This window comes from Canis lupus, chromosome 5, assembly GCF_003254725.2.
Source record: "Canis lupus dingo isolate Sandy chromosome 5, ASM325472v2, whole genome shotgun sequence".
Classification (NCBI taxonomy): Eukaryota; Metazoa; Chordata; class Mammalia; order Carnivora; family Canidae; genus Canis; species Canis lupus.
The window spans coordinates 52726703-52753955 of NC_064247.1; the positions used below are offsets into that span (position 1 = coordinate 52726703).

Sequence of the window (27253 nt, forward strand, 5' to 3'; positions counted from 1 at the left end):
ATGCCATATTATGTTACCTACAGGAGAGAGCTAAGGGTGGCACTGGGGGTAATTTTGACATCATGCCTTTTTCCCCTTTAAGGCTTGGGCTGTTTCAGTGACAGAGGTAGAAATGCAAAATTAGGACAAGATCAGGAGTATGGTGCTGAGAGTGTCTCAGTTCCAAGTGTATGCAAATGACTTAGGGGGGATGGGGACAAAGCCAAGACACCAGGAGTCTGTCAGTCAATCAATACCATCCATCACCGTGAAGCCTGGTTGTCATGGTAACTGGGGATAAAGCCTGGAGCCTGTTAGAATCTAGTGCCTGTCTGTTCAGGGTGACTGGTTGGTTAGCAGGCACAGCAAAAGACCCTCTGGGCCAGCCCAGACTGTTGAGCCATAAATATAAGACCCTTCACATTCAGATTCCTGCCCACCCTACCCTCCGCCCTATCCAATCCAGCCCAGACTTTTTAGGACTCTACCCTGACACTACAGAGTGTAGGAAAGTTCCAGAGGAGGCCGAACATAGATGGGCTTGGATTCTGAACCTCTCTTGCTAGAAAGACACAGAGCCTTTGCTATAGATCAGCCTCAGCCTATGGGCAAGCCTCTGGGAACACATCATCAACAAGATGCATGATGGAAGTAGACAGTAAAGTGTGATAGATCGAACTAAATCCCTAGTCCCCTGAAGCACCTAGGAAGTCTCCCAGGCCATGGAGACTGGAAGGGTCCTATCTAAGCATAGATTAAGAATGGATAAGCAGTAGCCAGGTGAAGAAGAAAGGGTACGGTTAGGGAAACAGAAATCCAGATAGAAGAAATAGCCTGTTTCTTCTTATAAAGCCCCAGGGGGAAATGGAGTATGATTAAGTTGAGGGACCAGCAAATAGCTCAGTACAGCATAGCCCATAGCTGAGTCATGGGGCTGCAGGGCTGAGTGGGGCCAGAGCATGCTCCCTTGAACACTGGCCATCTCCAGGGGCAGGAACCCTCCTGTGCTCAATGGTCACCTTTGCATGGCTCCAGCAGCTTACCATTCTGCAACTTGTCATCCTCTCTGTGGCTCCCTGGAGGCCGACACTGACTGCATTTCCACCTACTAATGCCATCACTCTTCCTGCCATAACTCAGCCGCAGGATTGCTCTCCTTAATGCACTGGCCTCAGGGGCAAGCCCTCCACAACAGTGTGGCCTTTGGGTGAACCTGGACTCTTGTCTCCTAACACTCACCCACTCTCATGAGACTCCCTCCACCTAAAAAAGCCCTAGCTCCCTTCTCCGTTAGGCAAGCTCCTACTTCTAATTTTTGGAAGTTCAGGTTTGGATATCTTTGCAGTCTAGAAAAGGGGAGGGGCAGAAGGGGTGGGTTTATTTCTATTTGAGCATTTTCACATTGTATAATTCTTGGTGCCCAACTAACTGCATATTTCTCCAGGGCATGGAGCTGTGTGTTTCATCTCTTTGTCCCTGGAAATCATGGGTTCTCATTGACTGGTTGAGTGGTTGGGAGGATAAATGGAGGGATGGGTGGGTGGATGCAGATTAGATTAGAAGGATTCTCTCTAGAGATTATTGTTTGCTGCCTCTTAATTAGGGTAACAAGGAAAAAAAAATGTTGTTTTCTACTCAATACCTTCCTGAAAGGGAATTATAAGCAAACAACAACAATAATCTATAAATGTGATGGAAAATATGAGAATTTGAGGGACTTAAATAACACGTTCATCCCACCCCAGTCACTCCCCACGTACAGCTTAGTTATTTGGGCTGCCTTTGTCTCATTCTCTAAATGGAATAAAAAATGCACAGCCCGGGGGCCCTCATTCCCCCATTCTACTGCTTCTGACAGACATCACTAATTGATCACAGCACTGTCAGGCTCAGCCCCTGTCCTGTGTCATAATCCGCTGGCATTTGCTATTGAAACCAGCTGCCATTACTGGCCTAGACACTTTTTCTGTCTGTCAAGACTCTGAGGTCCACTTCTTTGAGTGCTGCGATTGCCAGCACACCATCCTTTTTCCCAGCTCTGTCACTGTACCTAAGCTTCAGAACAGACAATCACAAGCTGGGCGATTTAAGGCTTAACAATTCTCCCAATAACAGTTCCTAATCAGCCGGCCAAACTGACCCCAAACTGCATTTAGGAAAGAGTATTGAGCATAATACTCCATTAGTTATTTTTAAAACCTGATTTAACCACTTTCAAAGATATTGCAAACTGTTTGATGTTTTTTTTTGAAGGAAGAAAAGTGAAAAAATAAAAATACAAAGGTAAATGAAATAAAATATCCAGATAGACTCCAAGAAGCATGGAGCTGGGAATAAGAATCCTTGTGTCAGACCTCACCCTGCTCCTAGCCAGCGGTTTCACCTTGGACATGGCATTCTACCTTTTAGTACCTGGTTTTTCCTGTTTGTAAAATGGGAACAGCCATAAAACAGCTCAAAGCATTGCTGAGAGGCTTGAGTGAGAGGATATTCATGGAGGCACTCAGTGCTGCCTGCCACAGACTCAGTTAGAAGCCAGGGAACATTCCATCTTTCATTGCCATTTGGATAAACTATTTCATTGGTTGAGACTTTCCAGCCTTTCTTAGCAGTGATTACTTCACCTCCCTCCAGCTTTTTACCTTGTCTGCCTTCCTGTGATTGTTAATTTTATGGGCCAATTTGACTGGGCCACAGCTGTGTCCAGATATTTGGTCAAACATTATTCTGGATGTTTCTGGGAAAGTATTTTTGGATGAGATCAACATTTAAATCAATAGAGTAAAGCATTCATCTTTCGATGGACACCGAGGCTCAGTGTCCATCGAAAGATGAATGCTTTAAGAAGATGTGGTTTATGTATGCAATGGAATATTACTCAGCCATCAGAAATGACAAATACCCACCATTTGCTTCAACGTGGATGGAACTGGAGGGTATTATGCTGAGTGAAGTAAGTCAATCGGAGAAGGACAAACATTATATGTTCTCATTCATTTGGGGAATATAAATAATAGTGAAAGGGAATAGAAGGGAAGGGAGAAGAAATGGGTAGGAAATATCAGAAAGGGAGACAGAACATAAAGACTCCTAACTCTGGGAAACGAACTAGGGATGGTGGAAAGGGAGGAGGGCGGGGGGTGGGGGTGAATGGGTGACGGGCACTGAGGTGGGCACTTGACGGGATGAGCACTGGGTGTTATTCTGTATGTTGGCAAATTGAACACCAATAAAAAATAAATTTATTATTAAAAAAAATAGAGTAAAGCAGATTGTTCTCCGTAATGTGGGTGGGCCTCATCCAATCAGTAGCCATCCCAAATAGAACAAAAATGCTGATCTTCTCCTGAGTAAGAAAGGACTCTTGCTGTCTGCCTGCCTTCAAGCTGGGACTTCAGCTTTCTTCCTGCCTTTGACCCACACTGAAACATCAGCCCCTCCTGGGTCGCAAGCCTGCCAACTTCAGATCTGGGGACTTGTCAGACTCCATAATTGGGTGAATCAGTTCCTTATAATAAATCTTTATATCTTATTGGTTCTCTGAAACCAGTTAGTTAGAACCCCAACTGATATATCTCCCAATGCTTTCATTATAGGCCACTGATATTTTCCTCTATTTAAAGTAATAAGATATGCATGTATAGTCAATGGAACACACTAGATGGTATTTTTAATATTTTTTTACTATGCTGAAAACTGAGCAATACACTTTACTCCATGATTCAGCCCACATACATCCAGATAAAATAAGTTTTAATACTTCATCATACTTTAATGCACTCTGATATTTTCCACCCTATTTCCCTTTATTTTGTTTTGTTGAATGCTGATAATGACTCACCAGCTTTCTTTTTTTTTTAAGATTTTATTTATTTATTTATGAGAGACACAGAGAGAGAGAGAGAGAGCCAGAGACATAGGCAGAGGGAAAAGCAGGCTCCATGTGGGGAGCTGGATGTAGGACTTGGTCCCAGGGCTCTGGGATCTTGACCTGAGCCAAAGGCAGATGCTCAACCACTGAGCCACCCAGGCGTCCCCCCACTAACTTTCTTTTACAATCTACTAATGGGCTATGTATGACCTGCAGTTTGAAAAATCCTAGACAAAACATCTCTGAGACATTATAGCATGTCAGTTAATATGACAGGTTCCTGAGTTTGATCCCTGGCTCCACCAGTTAATGGTACCATGACCTTGGGCCAAGTTATTTAACATCACTGAGCTGCAGTTCTTAATTTGTAAATTGGGGATTATAGTATCTTCTTCACAGGTCTTTCTTGAGGATTAAATGAGATAGTATGTTTAAAGTGTTTAACTCAGAGTCCACCACATAGTAAAATGCTCAGTAAATGTTGACCATCTTGCCACCTCTGCTAGAGGCTAAGCCTCTGATATATGGTATCAGAATAAATAAGAGAGTATATGAGGAAATATTGGGAGGGATAAATACTTGGGCAATATATAAACTCTATACCAGAAGATGTTGATTCAATACTAACTGAATCATGTTGAGTGATTTCCTTAGGCTCTTTGTACCTCAGCTTTCTCTCTATAAAATTGGGGAAAATACTAATTCACCTCCTCATAAAGTAATTTGAAGATTATCTGGAATATTAGATGTGACTATATTATACTTTACCAATATTGGGAGTTATTATGTGTAAGTATATTTATTAAAACCAAATATTTCAGTTAGCTCTAAGTGCAGTGAATTTTAAAAATTAATTCTTTTTAGGTAGTAATCAATTTGATTGTCCACAGGATATATCATTGCTGACTGTAAGTAGATGATTATGACAAAGAGAAATCCCATTACCTTTTATGTACCCTTGATGAGAGGAACCATGTTGGTATCTAAACAATGTGTACTGTGTTTGTGTGCTTAATAAATGTTTGTTGAGTGAAAAGCTGAAGGAATGAGTAAGTAAAGGAAGGGAAGGAGAAGGAAGGAAGGGAATGTGGAATTACAATTGACATCAACTTTAATGAGTTTTAGTTGTTTCTGTGGCTTTTTCTACCCTGTAAGTTAGGTGGTAGACCAGCTGGTCCAGGGACCCTTGCTGGAAGGTGATGATCAATGACGGAGAGAATGTACTGTGCTCTTGCTGGAAGGGTCTTTCCCAGGGTCACTTATCTGGCATCCATCAAGGGGAGGAATGATGGAACACAGGCCCTGATTTGGGCAGAGTTGTTAACACTTTGAAAGATAGTGATGAGAATTCAAAGTGACCTTGATGAATGGGAGAAGCAGTCCCTCCAAAACTGGATGAAGTTCCAGGGACAGAAATGAATGACCTTGATCAAAAAAATAGGCAGGTGAGGGAGAAGGCATGATTGCTGAGGCTCCAAGTCTACAGCAAAAGCACTGGCCACTGCAGGCTGGACACAGTGATAATGATTTCCTTTCCATTTGAACAGTGTTTCAGAGCTGACCAATTGCAGAGAACGACGAGATAGGTTATCTTGTTATCCTTACTTTACAGATGAGAGGGCAGTTAACATTATAGAGTTAATAACTGAAAAGCTGGGAATAAAATAAAGCATGTGGTAATAATAAAAAACCCATCACAGTATAGCAGCAACAGGTCACATTTTTTTAACTCTTACTATATGCCAGGCCCTGGGCCATGTGCTCACATAGTTTCATTTCATATTCACAAGAATCCTGTGAAGTATGTACTATCATTGCCTCATCTAGAAGAACAGAAAACTGAAGCATGAGGAGGATAACTAATATGCCTGAAGGTCACTTGGCTAATAAATGGTGGAGGTGAGATTTGAATTCAAACACTCTGACTCAGAACCTTTTTCAGTAATTAATATTTATTGGGTGCTTGTTAGATATTTTCTGTGGATATGTTCACTCATTCCTCATAACTTCTCTGCGAGATGAATGCCATTAATACTTCCAGCTTACCAAGCTAAGAAACTGAGACTTAAAATGATTAAATAAGCTGCTCATGATCATACAGCTGGTAAGTGAGAGAACCCATGTGTTCAACCACTGTGCTACCTATGATTAGCCTGAATCAAGGGGGACAATATCTGACCACTTACCACCAAAGATGTGGTTGGAATTATTCTCAAACACACAAACCTTGGTTATCATTCCAATATGGGCCTTGAAAGGTTGAGGTTTAGGGAAATTAAGTACCCTTGATCACAAAGTCATGCACTACTGGCTGGTAGAACCAAGATATACACCCAGATGTGTAGACATGTCTGACTCCCAAGTTTAGGTTCCTTGTTACCATGTCACTAGCATATGTTTTCCTTCTATAGTCCTTGATCACGTGCCCTTACAACCTACTGACCCCACGTACAACCGCAATCCATAATAGCAACTGCTGGTTGGACAGTGTTTTACTTATCACAACACTTTTAAAAAATATTATCTTGGGACGCCTGGGTGGCTCAGCATTTGAGCATCTGCCTTTGGCTCAGGGCATGATCCCAGAGTCCCAGGATCTAGTCCCACATCAGGCTCCCTGCATGGAGCCTTCATCTCCCTCTGCCTGTGTCTCTGCCTCTCTCTCTCTCTCTCTCGTTCTCTCCCTCCATCTCTCATGAATAAATAAGTAAAATCTTTTAAAAAATGATTAATAAAAATATTATCTTGGGTAATTCTTCTAACAGCCTTTAGAAGTGGTTTATTGTCCATATATTAGTGATGGGAAAATAGACTCAGAGACATAAAGTATTAGCTTTTAGATGGCAGTGCCTACATGGAAAGCGAAGATATCTCAATTGGAAAAAATATTTTTACTATCACACTGCCTGCTGGCTTTTATGGGGCCAGACAGTGGTGCTGGTTTCCTTCACAAGCAAAGCAGCAATAGAAGTCATTTTCTATAATGTTTTTGCAGAGTCCTTTCAATATGGCCAAAATCCATATAGTCATGAACCTTTAGAGAACCTTTAGGGCCATTCATTTACTTTCTATCCATGCATAGTTTTCATTACAGCTTCCCTGGTAAAGGTATCCAATCAGATTTACTTAGGTTCTTAGATTTGGATAGGAAACTCTATTTCCTATTATGTTTTGAGAGACAAAAGACACAGAAACTGAAACAGATGTGTCAGGACCTATCTACATTAGTCACAAAACAGGAGTCCAGAGCAGACCACTACCATCTTTGTCCCAAAGATATTTATGGAATATCCACTAACTTCTGATACTCTTCTCATGTAACACATCAACATGGATGGAGGGAACCGGCAGAGAAAACATAGAATAACCTGGTAAGCAATAGTTGTGGGAATGGAGAGGAAGGCCCAGAGTGCACATACTAGGGAGATGACTAATGAGACATTTGAGAAGAGAGTAAGAAGTCATAATTATTCCCAGGTTGTGAGTCTGGACAAAGGCAGTTGGATAAAAGGGAAATAAGTCTGAACTATAATTCAGAGTAACTCGTGTATTTTTCACTTACTTGTGATAGAGCTTTTAGCCTCAGTTCCTTATCTGTAGAAGTAAGAAAACCTCTCTTCTTGCACAAATATTTGGAAGATTAAGAAGATACACAAACAGCCAGCAGATATAAAAAGATGCTGGACATCAATAATCAGGGAAATGCAAATCAAAACCACAGTGAGATATCACCTCACAACTGTTCAGATATCTATTATCAAAAAGATAAGTGATCACAAATACTAATGAGGATGTGGAATTAAGGGAACCCTGTGTAGGACACCTGGGTGGCTCAGTTGGTTAAGCATCTCCCTTCAGCTCAGTTCATGATCTTGGGGTCCTGGGATTGAGCCCTGCATTCCCCATTGCTCAGTGAGGAATCTGCTTCTCCCTCTACCTCTCCTCCCTCCGCATATCACTCCCCTGCTATCGTGCATGGGCTCTCTCGCTCTCTCTCTCTCTCTCTTCCCCTCTCTCACAAATAAATAAAATCTTTTTAAAAGGGCAGCCTGGGTGGTTCAGCAGTTTAGCTCCACCTTCGGCCCAGGGTGTGATCCTGGAGACCCCGGGTCAAGTCCTGAGTCGGGCTCCCTGCATGGAGCCTGCTTCCCCCTCTGCATGTGTCTCTGCCTCTGTCTCTGTCTGTCTCTCATGAATAAATATATTTTAAAAATCTTTTTTTTTAAAAAAAAGAAGGGAATCCTGTGTGCTGTGTGTTGTGTGTGAATGTAAACTTGTACAGCCACGATGGAAAACAGAATGGAGATGCCTCAGTTAAAAATAGAACTACGTATATGACCCAGCAATCTGACTTTTGTGACTATGTCAGAAGGAAATGAAATCATTATCTAGAAAAGATATCTATACTAACATTTTCACAGCAGCATTATGCATATTAGCCTAAGTATGGAAACTGTGTAAGTAAAACAGATCAATGAATAAAGAAAATGTGGTACAGATAAACAATGAAATATTATTCAGCCTTTAAAAAGGAGATCCTGTCATTTGTGACAACATAGATGAACCTGGAAGGAATTATGGTAAGTGAAATAAGGCAGACATAGACAAATGCTGCATAATGAAACCAAAAAAAAAATCAACTTCATAGAAACAGAGATCAGAAAAGTGATTATAAGGACTGAGGGTGGGAAAAATAGGGAGTTGTTGAAAGGATAAAAACTTTCAGTTATAAGATGGATAAGTTCTGATATATAACATGGTGACTGTATTATATAATTAAAATTTGCTAAGAGAATACAACTTAATTGTTCTCACCAAAAAAATAGGTAAATATGCAAAAACAGTGTGGAGGTTATTCAAAAAATTAAAAATAGTTACCATATGAGCCAGCAATTCCACAACTGAGTATCTACACAAAGAAAATGAAAATACTAATTTAAAAAGACATAGAGACCCTGATGTCTTTTTGATAATAGCTATTCTGACAGCTATAAGGTGATATCTCATTAGGGTTTGGTTTGCATTTCCCTAATAATTAGTGATGTTGAGAATCTTTTCTTGTGCCTGTTCGTCATCTCTATGTCTTCTCTGGAAAAATGTCTTCATTTTTTTTCTGCCCACTAATTTTTCTTAAGATTTTATTTATTTATGACAGACACACACACAGAGGCAGAGACATAGGCAGAGAGAGAAGTAGGCTCCCTGTGGCGAACCTAATGTGGGACTCGATCCTGGCACCCCGGGATCACACCCTGAACCAAAGGCAGATGCTCAACCACTGAGCCACCCTGGTGTCCCTTTCTGCCCACTTTTATTTGGATTGTTTATTTTCTCATTCTTAAGTTGTATGAGTTCTTTATATTTTGGGTATTAACTCCTTATCCAGATATACCATTTGCAAATTTCTTCTCCCAGTCAGTATATTGTCTTTTCATATTGTCAAGGTTTTCTTTCACTGAGCCAAAGCTTTTTAGTTTGGCCTCATGCCAATTGTTCATTTTTGCATTTGTTTCCCTTGCCTTTGGAATCAGATCCAAAAAATTGCCAAGACCAGTTGCTTGCTGCCTATGTTTTTTTCTAGGAGTCTTATGGTTCAGGTCTTACATTCAAGCCTTTAACTATTTGCGTTGATTTTTGTGTATAGTATAAAATAGTGGTCCAGTTTCATTCTTTTGCATATAACTGTCCAGCTTTCCCAACACTGTTTATTGAAGAGACTTTTCTTTCTCCATTGAATATTCTTGCCTCCTCTTTCATAAATTAATTGTCCATGTATGTGTGGGTTTATTTCTGGGCTCTATTCTGTTCCATTGGTCAGTATGTTAGTTCTTATGCCAATACCATACTGTTTTGTGGACTACCACTTTGTAGTATAGTTCAAAACTAGGGAGTGCGATACCTTCAGCTTTGTTCTTATTTCTCAAGAATGTTTTGACATTTGATATCTTTGTGGTTCTGCATAATTTTTAGAACTATTTGCTCTAGTTCTCTGAAAAAAAATGTTATTGGAATTTTGATAGGGACTGCATTGTATCTGTAGATTGCTTCAGGTAGTATAGACATTTTAACAATATTCTTTCAGTCCATGAGCACAGAATATCTTTCCATTTACTGGTATCTTCTTTTCTTTAATCAATGTCCTACTATTTCAGAGACTTTTACAAGACCTGTACACTGAAAACTGTAAGACATCCTTTTATTTTTGATGCATGTTTTCATGCTGTCTTTGAGGGAGAAGCATTTTATCTAAAGGGACACATTAGAAGAAATCAGCCTTGTGCGTCCTCTGGGGTGAACCCAGAGAGCATCTGAGGCAAATCCAAGGACAAAAGATTCTTCCAGGGCAAACCAGCCAGTGTGTTCACTTAATCATTCCATACCAAGCTCAGCTCTTTGAGGACATGAACATACACAACATGGGGTGTTTCTTAGAAACAAGCACTTTATAGAATATAAATATTATTATTTGATATGGATCAAAGATACAAAGAAAGAGATAGTAACAAAGAGGAAGGACAGAAAGAAAGAAAGAAAGGCACCAAAGAGAAAGGGAGAGACAGAGGATGACAGAGACAAAGAAGGAACTAGACAAATATCAAACATGGCAAGAAGAGCGTGCATGATTTGATTTGTCAAAGGGAAAGAAGGTAGATATTTTTGTTCTTTGTAGGTTAATATGTAAATGGAATTCTGATTTATTAGCGGTCTCCAGCAGATGAGGTGATGATTAGCACATTTCCATATTTATAGAAAAGCAACACTAACTTTCCGGATTTATAGAAAATCAGCTCTTCACAAATAGCAAATTGTGCTATTATCGACATATGGTTTTCTATAAACAGAGCTGAGGTAATTATCCCTGGGACAATTTGTTGGTGGGCTCCTTTTGAATATTAACCACATTGGAAGCCCATTTCTGCCTCACAGATTTTAAAGAGGAGGGGCCATGAGACACCCCAGACAATTAATTAGTAATCCAACACCAATGACAGAACCCAAATGAAAGGCTCTACCCAGGACCACATGGTGGAAAGACCATAGGTCCAGGGCTCTGACGCCAGCTTCCTGCAGTCCTGGGCAAAGTAATTAACCTCCCCGAGGAGCCTCAGCATTTATGGGATAAAACTGGGATAGTACCAGCCACCAAGTGTTGTCAAGAAAACTAAATGAGAATGTACACAAGAGTACCTGGAACCTAGTAGGTCCTCAACAAATGTTAACTGTGTTTCCTTCTTTGCATTTTTTGATGATTCTAAAAAGACCCACTTGAATTAGTTTCTCAAACTCCTTTTTTATATTGATCTATTGTAAACTATTTGTTTTGTATCATGATTCCATACATGTATGTATGTCTTTATTTAACTGGAAAAAATTTCTTGAAGCAATAACTTCTATTCACTACCTCTAATCCTCTGTGATTTTTTCTATTCTCTCCTTTGTTGCTATTATTTAAAAAGTTGTTTGTGATCCATACATTGATTTTAAGGCCTGCTATTAGGAAGGCAGTACTCTGCTGCAAGAGGATGGGGACCATATTTAGATTTGCTCACCATTGTATCTGTAGCACAGACACATAATAGATAGCCAAGAGATATTTGAATTATAAAAGAATAAATACATGGATAGATGGATGAATTAATGAATGACTCTAACCAGGAATCTAAATTAATGCCCTCTTTCAAACTCCATGTCTTGTTTTACATACTACGTACTAAGAGCTGTGCTGAGTACTAAAGAGATAAAGAAGTGTCAGACATAATCTTTGCTTTCAAAGATCTTGCTATCTTTATGAGAAAAATATTATAATTTGGAAAATTATCTTTTGAAGACTAAATAGTGTGAGGTTTATATGAAGGTGCTGAGGGAAAGAAATGGACATTCTGAGCTGGTGCAGTCCGGGAAACTTCTTGAAACTGGGAATTTGAATTTAGCTTTGAAATATGGAGAGATCTCTTAGCCTTTTACTCACTCATTGATTAGGTCGGTGATTCTCAAACTGTAGTGAGCATCAGAATTACCTGGAGGGCTTGTTAAAATACAGACTGCTGGGTCCTCTACCAGTTTCTGATTTAATAGGGATGGGAGCCTGAGAATTTACATTTCTAACAGGTTCCCAGGTGACGCTGATGCTGCAGTTAGAATCCACCCTTCAAGAATCACTGTTCTAGCCATTCAGACTGAGACCATGATGGCTGTTGATGCTGTGTTAAGGAGTTTCGCTATTCAGGATTTTAGGCAAAGAAGTGATAATGTTTTTTATTTTTTATTTTATGTATTTTTATTTGTTTATTTATTATTACATTTTTTAAATTTTAATTCAATCTGCCAACATGTGGTATAACATCCAGTGCTCATCCCATTCAGTGCCTTTCTCAGTGATATCATTGTATCTGTACAATGAAAGATCATTCTGGAAGCAGTTGTTGAGAATGGATTGCAGAGGTGAGCCTTCCCCTAGAGACCATTTATTTTTTTAATATTTTATATATTTATTTATGAGAGACACAGAAAGAGAGAGGCAGAGGCAGAGTGAGAAGCAGCCTCCATGCAGGGAGCCCAATATGGGACTTGATCCTGTGGCTCCAGGATCAGCCCTGAGTGGAAGGCAGATGCTTAACCGCTGAGCCACCAATGCGTCCCCCTAGAGACCATTTAGAAGCCAATGCAGTGATAAGTGACAGGTGAGAACCCAGCCTACCACTGGATGGGTGGAGGAGATGGTTTGGGGGGAGGGTGGCAGGGATGAAGGCTAGTCCAGAGCCAGAATTGAAGGTTCTCTGAGATCTGCAGGGGTAAACGAGAGGAGGAATCTGGGATGACTCCAGGTTTCTAGCATCACTGACTGATTATATGGCAGTTACATTAACCAAGGATCTATATTTATAACAAGTTTTAACACTTTTAAAAGATTATTCATGAGAGACATCGAAGGAGAGACAAAGACACAGGCAGAGGGTGAATCAGGCTTCCTGTGGGGAAGACAATGTGGGACTTGATCCCAGGACCCTAGGGTCACACCCTGAGCCAAAGGCAGATGCTCAGCCCCTGAGCCACCCAGGCATCCCCAAGGTTTAATATTGTAAATAGCAAAATCCCAAATATTATTTATTATTATCAAAGAGGTAATCGTAGTGTAATAGAAAACACATAGTCTTGGGGAGCCAGACAAGTCTGAGTTCAAATACTGTTTGTGATGCTTCCTAGGAAGTCATTTCACCCCTCTGGCCCTCAGTTCCCTATAAATAATAATACTCTTAACTGGGGTGTTTACTACAATGTCCTTCTTGGTGCTCCTCACTCTGTTCTGCCCCCAGTCCATTGTCACCTCCACAGGTCTCCCTGCTCTGATTACAGCACTGCACAAGGCAACTTCCTGCACAAATATTAGGTATGTTACCTTATACGGTTTTGCCAAATGAGATCATATGTGGTTCATAGTCAGTGCTCAGAAAACTGCAACCACATGTGTTGGCCACTGTGTGCATAAAGCTTCTGTTCTACTTACGTTGTGATTCCATTTCTTCTTTGTTAAGCACCAGGATATGTTCATAAATGCCACCCATCGATCCAGACGTTATGTAGTGAGTGCCATAGTCATTGATGAACTTGGCATACATGCCATAATTGTACTGCTCCGGAAGTTCCATTAATGACTGCAGCATGCCTTCATCCAGCACAATATTACCTCTCCTCATCTTAAAATGAGCAGTCTGCACCTTTGTGAAAACTCTGAGGAAGCTATATTTCTGCCAACCACCACCATGGAATAAGGGAAAAGAAGAAAGAGTACACATTTTATTACATGGCATGATGTGAAAGGCAGCATTTAGGAGCTATGGGAAATATGTTTGTATATATATAAACATATAAATTTATATATATATATAAACATATGACTATATATAGTGACTGTATATGTCATAAACTTATGACTTATATATATATATAAGCTTATATATATATATATATAAACATATGAGCATAAGCACACATAATGAAGTATTATTCTATTTTACAGGCATGTATTAAACACCAGGATGTGCCTGGCTGCCTCTCCTGTGCCTGCATCTCTGTTCCCCCTACCCCTGTTCAGGTCCCCTTCTCCTCAACTCTCAACTGGGTTGATTACTGCAACGCGCTCCACGGTGCTGCTCACTCTGTTCTGTCCCCAGTCCATTGTCACCTCCACACATCTCCCTGCTCTAATTACTGCATGGCACAAAGCAACCTCCTACACAAATATTCAGTATCCATGAAAAATTATGCTTAGGAATATTTTTGATGACATGAAATGCCAACATTATTTATTTAGGTAGCTTACTGAACGAGTAAGAGCCTTGCATTAGTCACTTGCATTATGCTAGGAGCAGAGGACATCATCTTGAATGACATAGACCCCTCCAATCATAGAGCTTATGTTCTAGTGGTAATCTTGTACTGTTAAGTAATAAAGTGAAGCAGGCTCCTGAGATAATAAAAAAGACAAGAATGGGGTAATATTGGATTGGTTTAAGGGAAAGGGGATCAGGGTGCCTAGGTGGCTCAGTCAGTTGAGCGTCGGACTCTTGGTTTTAGCTCAGGTCATGGTCTCAGGGTTATGAGATCAAGCCCTACATCAGGCTCCATGCTGAACATAGAGCCTGCTTAAGATTCTCTCTCCCCCACCCCGCTCCTTTCTCGTTCAGGCTCTCTTGCCCTCTCTCCCCCTCTCTCTCTCAAAAAAAAAAAAATTAAGGAGAGGATCGTGTATGGCCATTGCTTCCAAGTAAACCTTGATCCAAAGTGATAGTGAAATTTTGAAAAGGCCACCTGCTTTGAGAAATGTCCACATGACCATGTGATAGCCAGATCTCAGAACCATACTTCCCCTTCAGAGCGACAGCTAACTTTGCTTGTGGCAAAGCTCCCAAATGTAATTTATATCTGTTGATAAGTTAATTTTCATAACTGTATTGTCATCATCCAGAATAATTTTTTGAGCTCCAAGTAAATCTACAGCTCTGGTATCAATACAGTTGAGGCTTTTGGTAAACTTTTAATCAATTCGGTAAATATTTACCAGATGATTTCTCCATCTCTGTCTCTCCCTACTTTCCCTTCCCATCCTGTGGGTCAGCTGGTTGAAGTCTTTGCAATCCCAAATTTGTGTGAGGCTGTCTGTCATCTCTAGGCCTTTGTGCAATGCTGTTCCCTCGGCCCAGAAGACCCATTACTAACTTCCACCTCACCTCATCGGGACAGCCTGTACTAGTCTTTAGATGCCATTTTTAAAAAAATTCTTAAAAATAAAAAAAAAATTGATGTCAGTTTAGGTGAATGTCCATTCCTCAAGGAAGCATTGCCCGGTCGCTTAGGTTAATAGGAAGTTAGTGGTGAATGTCTGATAAATAAATGAATGATTGATAGAGCATGCCAGTCCTCCATCTATTCAGAAAAGCCTGGCTTGCTTTAGGATGCTTCCAAATCTAGTTCACAGGGCCTGGCTGTTTCCCTTTAAGCCATTACTATTCTAAGTATTTCTCTGTATGCTCCAGGTAACCATGAAAAAGAATGGGGTGAAGCGATAAGAGTTCTACTCTTATCATTTAATTTTATTCTCTTTGTGATGATTCTGTGTCCAAAAGCGTAATAAGAAAAACAAACATGATTACCACTGATCAGACATTTCCAATTACACAAGCAAATGCAGTTCAATTACTACTGTACTTTTTAATGCAATTAAGGTAATACATGTTCAGTGCAGATTATGGAATACTGTTTGACACAGGCATTATGCTTTAATACCTTCTTATTATACTTCTTTAACTCATCCAAGGATGAAGAGTTTTGTGAACTGGATACACCCACATCCACCGTTACAGAGCTGCCTGTGAAGCTCACACCCACAGTCACTCCCGTCGACACAAAGTTGTTATTTTTTACTTTAGAAAGAAGGTCATGTGCATCATCATATAACTCTGAAGAGAATCTAGTATCTGCCAGCGCCTGAAAAGAAGCAAACAGATGTTAGCTTTGTGCACGTAGTTATATTACAATTTGTGCTTCATATTTAAATCTTTGCTCTGTAAAATATCTCAAGTTGCAGATTATTATAAATAATTATTTTAAAAGGCTACTCCAGGCGTCAGATTGATGCTCACTCACTAAAATACCAAAAATACAGCAGTTAGTTTAGTTATTGCTTAGTGGCAGTGCTAAAAAATTTATTTTTAAATACACACACACACATACACACAACTCATGATTCTGATAAAATGCTATATTGTTTGAATACAGATTTTTTTTTCCAGCTGACTTATCCTTCCTGTAGGGCACCTATCTCTGCAATGGAGATATCCAGAAAGCCACATCTGGGTGTGGATCTGAGAGGAAAGGGTCAAGGAAGGCGAACAGGTGGTGGGAGTTGTAGGCGAAGTATGCTCTAGTACTGCCCACAAATGCAGGGTTATTTCATTCCAGGCACACGGTAGGGTTGCACTTCTCTTCCAGCTTGAACAGAGGCATGGCTTTGTTCCTGGCCTAAGCCAAGAGAGTAAGGCTTAAGCACAAGTGGTTAGTTCTGCAATCACAGGAGCATGTGTTGAGATAGAACCTCCATTAGTTTGGATCCCAAGTGTCTGTGATGATGAGTTCCCCTTCCACCCTAGGATAGACGTGTAGCATAGGGCCACTGCTGCTTTAAAGCACTGAGACTTCAGAATCCTTTGTTGCCACAGCATAGCCTAGTCTGTCTTGCTGGACACATAAGCCTCAGACTATCCTCGAGGTTAGGGAAATGGCATTGTCTGTGTCTTCCAGCTCAGCTTACCATAGGCTTGATGGTAGCAGTGCAAGTGGGGTAGGGAAGTAGGGGTGGAAGTGGGATGGGGAAATAGAATATTCCAAAGCAAGGAGTGGGGTGGACTTGTCCTGTCTTCAGTACTTTTTTCTTGAGAAAGTTGGGGGAAGGGGAATGTAACTAATAATTGTTCAGAATCCCTGGATCCTACCATCTCTCTGTAAAGATAGAATGCATATGACTATATGCATGTAATGTGTATAATCTGTCTTTCCTTTTAAATGACATATAGCCAGGCTTCATTGAGATAATCTGGGTTTGAATCTTGTCTCTGCCACCTACTGCAGCATACCTTTGGGCCTGATACTTTATCCCTCTAAGTCTCTTGGTCTTTTCATATCCGAAATGGGGCAATGATAACATGTACCTCATTGTGTTTGTGAGGATTAAATGAGACAATTTGTGTGGAAGTGTATGATCTGGTGCATGTGAGCAACCAGTGAAGCTGTCTGTGTAGCTATCTCACCTAGAGGGTAAGGGGTACAGCAAGGAATGGTTGGGAGTAGGCCCTTGAGCTGGTCATGAGCCATGTGGCGCTCTGAGCGACCAGAATACCACAGAATTTTAGAGATGGATGGAATTTAGGGATCAGCAGCATTTTGCAAGCACTTCTCAACAGCAGATCCCTTTCTTTAAACAAAATCACATATGGAAAAAAAAATCACATATGGAAACCCAAGATAAGAAAGTTATCAGAGAAAGACAAACACCATGTGATTTCACTCAAATGTGGAATATAAGAAACAAAACAAATGAACACAGGAAAAAAGAGACCAAAAAAAAAAAAAAAGATTCTTAAATATGAAGAACAAACAAGTGGTTGGCATAGAGGAGGTAGGGGGAGGATAAGTGAAACAGGAAGAGGGAATTAAGAGTGCACTTAACCTGATAAGCACAGGTATCCTGTGGGGCTATTGAATCACTATACTGTACACATTAAAGTAATATAATAGTGTATGCTAACTATACTGGAATTTAAAAAAAGAAAGAAAGAAGGTGATCAGTGGGGAGCTGCTCTTGGTGAAACTGGGGGCCTTGGGCTCAGAACCCTACCCAGACACCTCCTGTCCTGATCCCTAATTTACATGGCAGGAAACTGGGCCCAGGGAGGGGCAATGATCTGCTCAAGGTCCCAAATACTTATATTCTACAAGAGCACAACATGGAAACAGGCCTTATGAGAACTGAACCCGGGATCTGTGTCATTGATTATGGAATGGAGCCAAGATGTAGCAAGTGGATGGTCACATTTCTGTCCTGCCTGTCATTGGCCCTGCCCTCGTTGTCAGTGCCCTCCAGCACGGAGCATGCGTAGGAGCAGATGTCAGGGGAACTTCAGCCGCCAGCAAGCTCTATAGCAACTAGAACCTTCCAAATCAAGGAGTCCATCTCCATCCACAGGCCTCTCTCTCCCCACCCCCACCCTCCAGTGGCCTGTGAGCACCCCATGCAGACTTACCTCAAAGTGGTACTTGAGGAAGTTGTAGGGTTTCCGGAAGTACTTCTCATCCTCTCCATAGTAGAGACGCTCACAGGTGGGGTCATATCGAATCTCCCTCCATTCCCCATTGTACACTGTCTCACACTGGCCCCCATAATACCTGGGGTCATACACATGCTGAGCTTCTTTCTGGGTCAGGATATTGTATCTAAATCGAAAAGGCAGATAGCTTCTGGGAGAGAACACTGAAAAGGCCAAGATAGCATAAACTCTCTTCCAGAAGACATTATTGCTGGTCCAAGCAGTGGCTTCTCAGACTTGGTTCTGGGTGGAGCCCTTGGGTTCCTCAAAGTACCTTAAATTCCACTTTGGGTAACACTGGAAACCTCAGTGGGTTCAGCCAGGCCCCAGTTCCCTTTGACCAGAGCAGCTGACAGCTCTATCCTTGCCTACAACGATGCTCCCACAGAGAAGGCACTCCTAAAAATTTGTTGTGTGAGTTACAGAAGAATAGGCACAATTATCAGAAATCCAAGAACAGAGTCCAACAGGTTGAACCCATTTCCCAGCTCTGCTAAACCTCACTATGTGACCTTGGGCAAATCATTTAACCTTTCTATGCCTCAGTTTAGTCATTTATAAAAAGCAGTTAATACAGCTGCCCTCAGAGAGTTAAATATGAGTTACAACATACAAAGGAACCAGAAAGTACTTAGCATATATCAAATACTGAATAAATGTTGCTATTGTTATCTTTATGCTGTTTCAGAAAAGCTCTGATGGTAAAAAATAGATTTGACATGTTGACTCTCAGTACCAAGTTGAGACTCTAATCCTCAGAAAGGCTGTTGTCTTCAAGGTGGCATAGAACAGCAGAGGGTGTGATTTGAAGATCATTGAGACTCCTGTTTAATTTCTAGCTCTGTCACATACTAGCTGTGTGAATCTGGACACATTCTAGATGCTTTTCTGAAGCTCATTTTCCTCATTTGAAGAACAGGCATAATAAAACTACTTCTCATGCTTTTTGTGAAGTCTAAATGAGAGTATTAAAGTAAAATGGAAGCAAAGTTATAAAACATATTAGGCACTCCACAAATGATACTTCCTCTCCTCTAGCCCAGTACCCTTCCAGAAACACTTTCCTTCACTTCACCCTCTGGGAGGCATTTCACATCCATCTGCCCAAGAACTCCATTTTAGGCTATAGATGACTGAACTATATTGAGGCATGAAAAGTGTTACACAGATGAAAGAAAGCCTTAATTTTCTACAAAGGAGAGAGTTAACTGAACAAAAACATTTTAATTTGGCTAAGAGATCCAAGGCCTAACAATCAAAGCCTCTTCTGATATAGATAATAAAATGTTTGCTTGTCTCTGCCCTTCAAACTCCTATGCAGCCTTTTAAACCCAACTCAAACATTGCCTCCTCTATCTGACCTTCTATTATTATCCTGGACAGAGTATTGTTGCTTCCTCTGTGTTCTCATGGCATTCAGTGATTACCTTTGGTATAGCATTTGTCATATTTGCTCGTTCCCTCAGTGAAAAGGCACAAGGGCAGAAGATGAGCAGGGGGTTAACTATGAATAATACCTGCCTCAAAGGAATAAATGGATAATTATAGAGCACTTGGCATACAGTAGAAATTCAAGGTATGTTACCTTCATTCTTCACCTCCTCTCTCCATCTCTTTCTTCATATTAATGGAAGTGATGTGGTAATAGCTATGGTGAATTGAATACACACTCTACCAGACATTCAGCATTCATTAACTTTCAACCTCATGACAATTTTGTAAATGCAGAAATTGAAGCTCAGGAAAAGTAGGTAATTCGCCTGCCTATAGTCACAGCTAAATTTTTTTTTGATACAAAATCTGGGTGCCTTCCCTTTACTTTGCCCCCTTACTTTTCTTTTTGCCCATTAAACATGTTTCTGCTTTTGGCTTATAAATATAGACTCTCTAGTGAGCTAAACAAAAATTCAAAGAAATAATTACTCCTAAGATTATAACTATAACTTCTAAGCATATGAGGTTACTAAGCCACTGTATATTTAGAAAAGCAGATTGCAGAAGACCCAGTGAAAATGAAAAGACAGAGAAAAATTCCACTTTTAGGAAATCTGTGCAGAAATACTCACATGCATACAAAGATAAGGTACAAGGATGTTCCTTGCAGCATTGTTTATAAGAGGGGAAAATGGGAACAAGCTAATTATCTTTCAATAGAAAGTAGTCAAATGAATTTTCATGTATTTATACTATGGGAGAAGAGTCAGCAACTTTTTTTTTATAAAGGGTCAGATACTAAACATGGGCTTTATATAGCCCATGGGTCTTTGTTGCAAATACTCAACACCCATCATTGTGGGATGAAAGCTGCGTCCCAGTAAACATTTATTTACAAAAATAAGAAGCAGCCTGAATTTGGCCTTCGGGCCATAGTTTGCTGACCCCTGTTATAGAACACTATGTTTCTTAGAAAAAGACAGTAGAAAATGGGGGTGGAGGGCATCTTCAAAATATATTGTTAAGTAAAAATCAAGTTACACACAATATGTATAGTATGATCACATTTATGTAAAATATACTTATGGCTATCATGTACAATACTTATAGGCATATCTTCCATACATTGTATATTGTCAGTGTATTTTTTACATGATCTGAAAGTCCTACACCAAACTGTTGATGGGGGTCAGTCAGTTCTAGGGAAAGAAGTAGGAGGAAGTGGCCTTCAGGGGTGCAGATTGGGGAGGATGAAGGAAGACTTTCGGTTTTTACCACAAATATGTATTACTTCTGTGGCAATCAATAAAAATTTAAAAACTGTGACATCCTTAAATTAAAAAACGATCTCAGGAAAGCCTTCTGAGATCTTGGCAGAATGAAAAACTCAAAGTGTCAGCTATTGGGAGTGGAGGTGGGGCCACTGTGTTGATGTCAGTGTTCAGTGTGGGCAAAGCACACTTGGGAAGTGTATTCAAATGCTCCTTTGAATCACATGAGAGCAAGATCATGGTCTTCAACCTTTTTGCCAATAAGGAGGGAATTTCTTTTCAAATTAACAATTCACCATTTCATGCTTCTCCTTTATTTACCCGCAATCACTTTCAAAATCAACAAAATCCCCTTTTATTAGTATTAGGGGCTGAATTGTGTCTAACATTTAGGTGTTGAAGTCCTGGCCCCAAAACCTCAGAATTTGACTGTATTTTAGTGAGAGGGTCTTTACGTAGGTAATTGAGTTAAAATGGGGCTGTTAGGCCCTAATCTAATATGACTGGTGTCCTTATAAGAAGAGATTAGGAAGCACCTGGGTGGCTCAGTCAGTTGGCTGACTCTGGATTTTGGCTCGGGTCATGATCTTGGGGTTCTGGGATTGAGCACCCCTGTGTTGGGTTCGGTGCTCAATGGGTAGTCTGCTTAAGAATTCTCTCTCTCTCTTCTCCTGCGTTACCCCCGCTTGCATGCTCTATCTCTCTCAAATAAATAAATCTTTTGAAGAAGAAGAAGAAGAAGAAGAAGAAGAAGAAGAAGAAGAAGAAGAAGAAGAAGAAGAAGAAGGAGGAGGAGGAGGAGGAGGAGGAGGAGGAGGAGGAGGAGGAGGAGGAGGAGGAGGAGGAGGAGGAGGAGGAGAGTGCCTGGGTGGCTTAGTTGGTTAAGCATCCAACTCTTGATTTCAGCTCAGGTCGTGATCCGAGTCCTGGGATGGAGCCCAGTGTCGGGCTCTCTGCTAAGTGGGAGTCTGCTTCTGCCTCTCCCTCTGCCCCTCCCCCCATGCTCTCTCACTCTCTCTCTCAAATAAATAAAAATCTTTAAAAAGGATAAAGAGATTAGGACCCAGACACACACTGAAGGAAAGCCATCGACGAGCCAAGAAGAGTGGCCTCAAAAGAAGCCAACCCTGCCATCACTTTGACCTCAGACATCCAGCCTCTAGAACTATGAGAAATAAATTTCTGTTGCTTAGAAGCCACCCAATGTGTGGCATTTTGTCATAGTAGCCCAAGTGGACCATCACGCTACCTTTAGTAGCCCAAGTGGACCATCACGCTACCTTTAGTAGCCCAAATGGACCATCACACTACCTCAGAGGGCTGCCTCATGGGATGCACTGCCGAAGGATCCTCTTCTGTCCTCAAAATAATACTGGTGATCGAAAAGAACCATTCTGTGTCCCCAAACAGCTGGAAGGCAAGACTCACCCCAAGGCCGCACTCTCTGAGCCTGGAATGGGTTCATACTGGCTGCAGTCATTTTCAGCCACCCTGACATCTTCACAGTCATCCTCATCAGAGCCATCAAGGCAATCCTTGTCTCCATTACACACAAGGTGGCGTTTCAGGCAGCGACCTAAGAGAGAGAGGAGAGGCTGTGGGAGCCTCTCAGACTCCTCCCTCTCCCCCGTGACCCACATCCAGAGTCACCACATCCATCCCACTTCCCAAGCAGCCCCTCACCCCTCTTCATCTCTCTGTCCCCTGCCCTCCTTCCATCCTGTTTCCTACTCCTAGCTCCCACTCCCAGCTCAGGCCCCGCAGCAGGCTCCCCTCTAAAACTCATCCTCCATGTGGCAGCTCCAGTGATGTTTCTAAAATGTCAGTGTGGCCGTGTCATCCCCCTGCTCTATATCCTTCCATGATTTCTATTCCTGTTCTTCCAAATGCCACAGTATGGTCCTCCATTCCCTACCAGACCCATCCCCTATCTCTCTTCCCAAAGCCCTGACCTGCAATCATTCTGCACCCATTGCTAGTCCTTAAATCCCTGTGTGTGTTTGCATATTCTTTCTCCTCACTAATTCATTGCTACTTTCTAAGTCTCAGCTCAAGTGCCACTTTAAAGCCTGTTCTGACTCCCCAACACAGTTTGGTCATTCCTAGCCAGTGAGGGCCATTGACCCATGGGCCTATGCCTGTTACACTGGCAATCACACAGTATTGTCTCCTTGTAGGTCTACGACTAGACCTATGACTCCTTGTAGGTCTCACTCCCAAAGACGCTAGGGCTACCTCATTGTCAGGCACATTACCTTTTCATCTTCTGTGTCACCAGCAGGTAGCCCGCTGCCTGGCACATATGTGCCCAATCAATATTTATTCAATGAAGGGATGAATGAGTGAATTAATTTAGAATTTAATCAATGGATGTTCCTACAAACTTATATCAAAATTACTTGGGATACTGGGTGGGTTGGCTTAAAACGTAGGTTCCTGAGCCCCACCCCAAACCTACAGAATGACAGCCGCTAGGGGAAGAGCTAGAGAGTCGGCATTTGAACAAGCTCCAGGGTGACTGTTTTTGCATTTAGTTTGACAGGGCACAGCTGTTATCCCACTGGAATGCTACTCACCTGTCTCCTTACACTGGAAATCCTGTCCACACTGTGCTTGGTGTAGACAAGCTGTGGGACTGTGACAGCTGGCTTGATCCCAGACATCACCACTGCAGATGGTTCCCCCAAACTTGTCTGGTTGCAGGAGGCTCCGGTATCGGTACTAAATCAGATTTTGAACCAGACAGATTCACTGTCTATCAATCAAACAAGATTTGTGCAGGCGGGTCTCGGCTCAACATAAGGAATAACTATCTGATGATTGAGAGCTGCCTAAAAAGCTGTCTTTTGAGGGGATGGGTGTTACTAAGTGGTGTTGTTCAGCCAGGGGTGGCACAGTAACCAGTGGGAATGTTGAATAGGTCCTCCAAAGATCAAATGAAAGACTTGAACAAAATATTTCTTTTTACTTGTTAGGAAGGACCTTCTCTCCCCACCTCTTCAACCAGTTAGTACCTATTCATCTTTCATGATTCCCAGTGTACCTCCTCTACATTTTTTATAGTTCCCTGTGCCTCCTTCTCTCTTCCCACTTGTCATCCCTGGTCGACTTATTTGTTTATTTACTTTTCTCACTAGTTTAAGAATAGTTTGCAAACAGGGGATGGAGTGGCAAAAGGAGGACCATGTCTTATTTGGTTTCATACACTTGACACGTAATCTATGGTCATGTACGTGAGAGGTACTTTTATAAGATGTTTGTTGCTTTCGCTCTGCAACATTTCTTCTGGTCATGGCATCCTCTTTCCTTGGGACATATCTCATATGGTTCTAGTGGCATTGATATCACCCCCTGAGTCACAGGAATGTGTGATCCAGGCCGGATCAACCAGGGTACCACATCTGCCAAATTGCAATGATTGGCTTTGGGATCATGACTCAACCTTAGGGCAATCATTATTCTCTCAGAAGATTTTCTTGAACTATTGGAAAAGACAGTATCTTTTTTTCTGAAGTTACTAGGAACTGTGTGCATCAAGTGGTCATCTAGCCTACTAGGTAGAAAGAGCTCATCCAAGAGATAGAGACATCATCTGAGTCCCTGGGTGCAGCTATGACTGCACATGAACAAATTCTTGTTCAAAGAAAGACAGAAAGAATAAAAATGCATACCAATCTTGGAGCTCTATGGTTTCATGATACTACTTTCTATATGGTGTACAGCTTTGGGCACTAATGTAGAAGAAGGAAGCTGAGCACTAGGATATCCAGAGAAAAATGAAATTCCATCCCCACCTTCAAGAAGTTTAGCGTCAAAAAAAAAAAAAAAAAAGAAGCTTAGCGTCTAGTTGAGGAGATAAAATGTTAACATAGGAAACATGCTGAATGGAGAGCTCCATATTTTCTGCCGCCTCTTGCCTTGGCCCAGCCTACAAGATTTTCTTTCAAAACTGTTCTGAACTAAGTAGGAAAGCAGTGGTTTGAACAGCAAATAAAGTGAATTCCTAGCCTCTTTCTTTCTTTTTTCTTTCTTTCTTTCTTTCTTTCTTTCTTTCTTTCTTTCTTTCTTTCTTTCTTTCTTTCTTCTTCTTCTTCTTTCTTCTTTCTTTCTTTCTTTCTTTCTTTCTTCTTTCTTTCTTTCTTTTCTTTCTTTCTTTTCTTCTTTCTTTCTTTCTTTCTTTCCTTCCTTCCTTCCTTCCTTCCTTCCTTCCAGTATAGTTGGTGCACAACAGAGTACACCAATTTCAATTAATTTCAATTGCACAACAGAGTGATTCAACTTCTCTATGTTATATGTTCACAAGCATAGCTATCACCATACAATGCTGTTACAATACCATTGACTATATTCCCTATGCCGTAATTTTTATCCACATGACCTACTTATTCCATAAATAGAAGCCTATATTTCCCACTTCCCTTACCCATTTTGCCCATCTTCCCCATCCCCAGCCCTCTGGAAACCATAAATTTGTTCTCTGTATTTATAGGTCTGGTTCTGCATTTTGTTCATTTGTTTATTCCTGAATCTATTTCTTACTTGCTATATAAAGTATCAGTGCCTGATACTTTGTGCTTCGGTTCCCAAATCTGTAAAATGAGGTGGTTGATCAAGATGACCTCACCAATTACAGTTGCTAATGATTGTTTCACCTGTTCCCTGTAGGTGAAAGAGCATGAGCATGAGAATTTAGACTGACTGAGTTCTCACTTACCAACTCACCATAAGCAAGCCACTTACCTTTTCTGAGTTCCTGTTTTTTAATATGTAAAGTAGATGTGATGACCCTTCACTTTGAAAGGGTGTTGTGAGAACTAAGTGAGAGAATGTGTGAGCAAAGCACCTAGCCCTGTGTCTGGCATATCATTGGTGCTCAATAGCTTTCCCCGTCATTATCAGTGGAGTCTTTTCCAGCTGATTCCAGTGGGTGCGTGTGAAGCATGCAGTTTCCCCTCTCTCTCCTCTTGCCTACTTTTGCCTCTGCAACTGCTCATGAGTAAAGAGACAGGAGTAGCAAAAAAAGGTGAAAAGCAAACCTGTTCATTTGCCTTTTCTGCCTCCCAGTTAATAAGAGTGATAAGAGATTTGTAAACTCAATGGGAAGAGATTAGAATTAACAATCAGTTTGGGAATATTAGGATATTTTAATTCTCTTCCCACATCTTGCCAAGATACGGTACATAAAGCACTACTCAGCATACTAATGTAGAGCCAAATTTTGTCACTCTTCATAATGTTCATCCGAGTTTTAAGACCTGCAGTTACCAACATGATGATGGCTATATAGCTACCATTTATTGAGTGCTCACTACTGGCGGGATACTTCACATTCTTTATCTCATTTAATCCTCACAAATTGAGGAGGTTAAAGACTATTCTGAATCCCATTTTTAAGCTGGGTTGGAATTCCAGTTCTGCTGCTCACTCTCTTTGCATCACTATATAAATTACTTAACATCTCTGACCCTCAGTTTTCCCATCTGTAGGAGAGATAGGAGAGTCTTGTGAAGATTAGTGATAAGACTTGTATAGATGTCAGCACTTGGCCTGTTTCCTGGAGTGCACTCATTAGTAATAGTTATCAACATCAGCATCATTTTTGTAGCCAGCTGTTGGGCTACTCCAGAAGGATTTATGACTGAGTGGGGATTGGATTAGATAGCCACTAATATCATTATGATTCTTCACAGAGTTCGAGGGGAGGTAGTAGAGTGAAGTGGTTAGGCACATGGGCATTTTCGAATCCGACTGACCAAGAGTTAAATCTAGGCTGTGTCTCTATTGGTGACCTAACCAAAGGGGCAATGGTATCTTGGAGTTGGCTGTGAAAGTCAACTAAGACAATTTATTAAAGCATTAGCACAGTGCCTGATATATAAAAATTATTTAATAAATGGTGACTATAAATGCCATTATCATCCTTCTTGTGGTTTCTGTATTGGAATGCTGGTACAGACACGAGGTTCATTCCCACTGAATCCCCATTTTCTGGGTTGTTATCAAATAATGAAGACATTGTGCTGCAGAGAGGTTGGTGCAGATACTCCCTTAGAGACTTCTCCGTGCTGGTGCCTGTGTTGGTATCATTAAGACATAATTTTCTTTTCTAGCTGGTTGATAATGTTTCTTTCTAGAAATGCACATCTTTGGGTGATTTTGAGAGGGAGAAAAACACATTAATAAGAGGAAACTAGGGTGGTCTTTCACTTAAGTAATTAACAGAATTTAATGATTTTAAGGATTATTTTAAGGACACATATGTTGGGGTGCCTGGGTAGCTCAGCTAGTTAAGCATCTGCCTTTGGCTCAGGTCATGATCCCAGGGTCCTGGGATTCAG

General features: G+C 41.0%; 1 protein-coding gene across 3 annotated transcripts in view; it reads right to left on the reverse strand.

Annotated features, from left to right (window-relative positions):
• Window positions 1-27253, reverse strand: part of C8A (complement C8 alpha chain) — a 65039-nt gene that overhangs the window by 18209 nt on the left and 19577 nt on the right. For 2 of the 3 annotated variants that reach the window (XM_025427776.3, XM_035716558.2), the window contains exons 3-6: window positions 22344-22491; window positions 18148-18337; window positions 15635-15835; window positions 13356-13596 (exon numbers count right to left, since the gene is read on the reverse strand). In XM_025427776.3, the coding sequence (XP_025283561.3) occupies window positions 13356-13596; window positions 15635-15835; window positions 18148-18337; window positions 22344-22491 (780 nt within the window). Of the gene's footprint in view, window positions 1-13355; window positions 13597-15634; window positions 15836-18147; window positions 18338-22343; window positions 22492-23491; window positions 23637-27253 lie in introns of all 3 variants that reach the window. The other variant, XM_025427775.3, reaches the window with a different exon arrangement.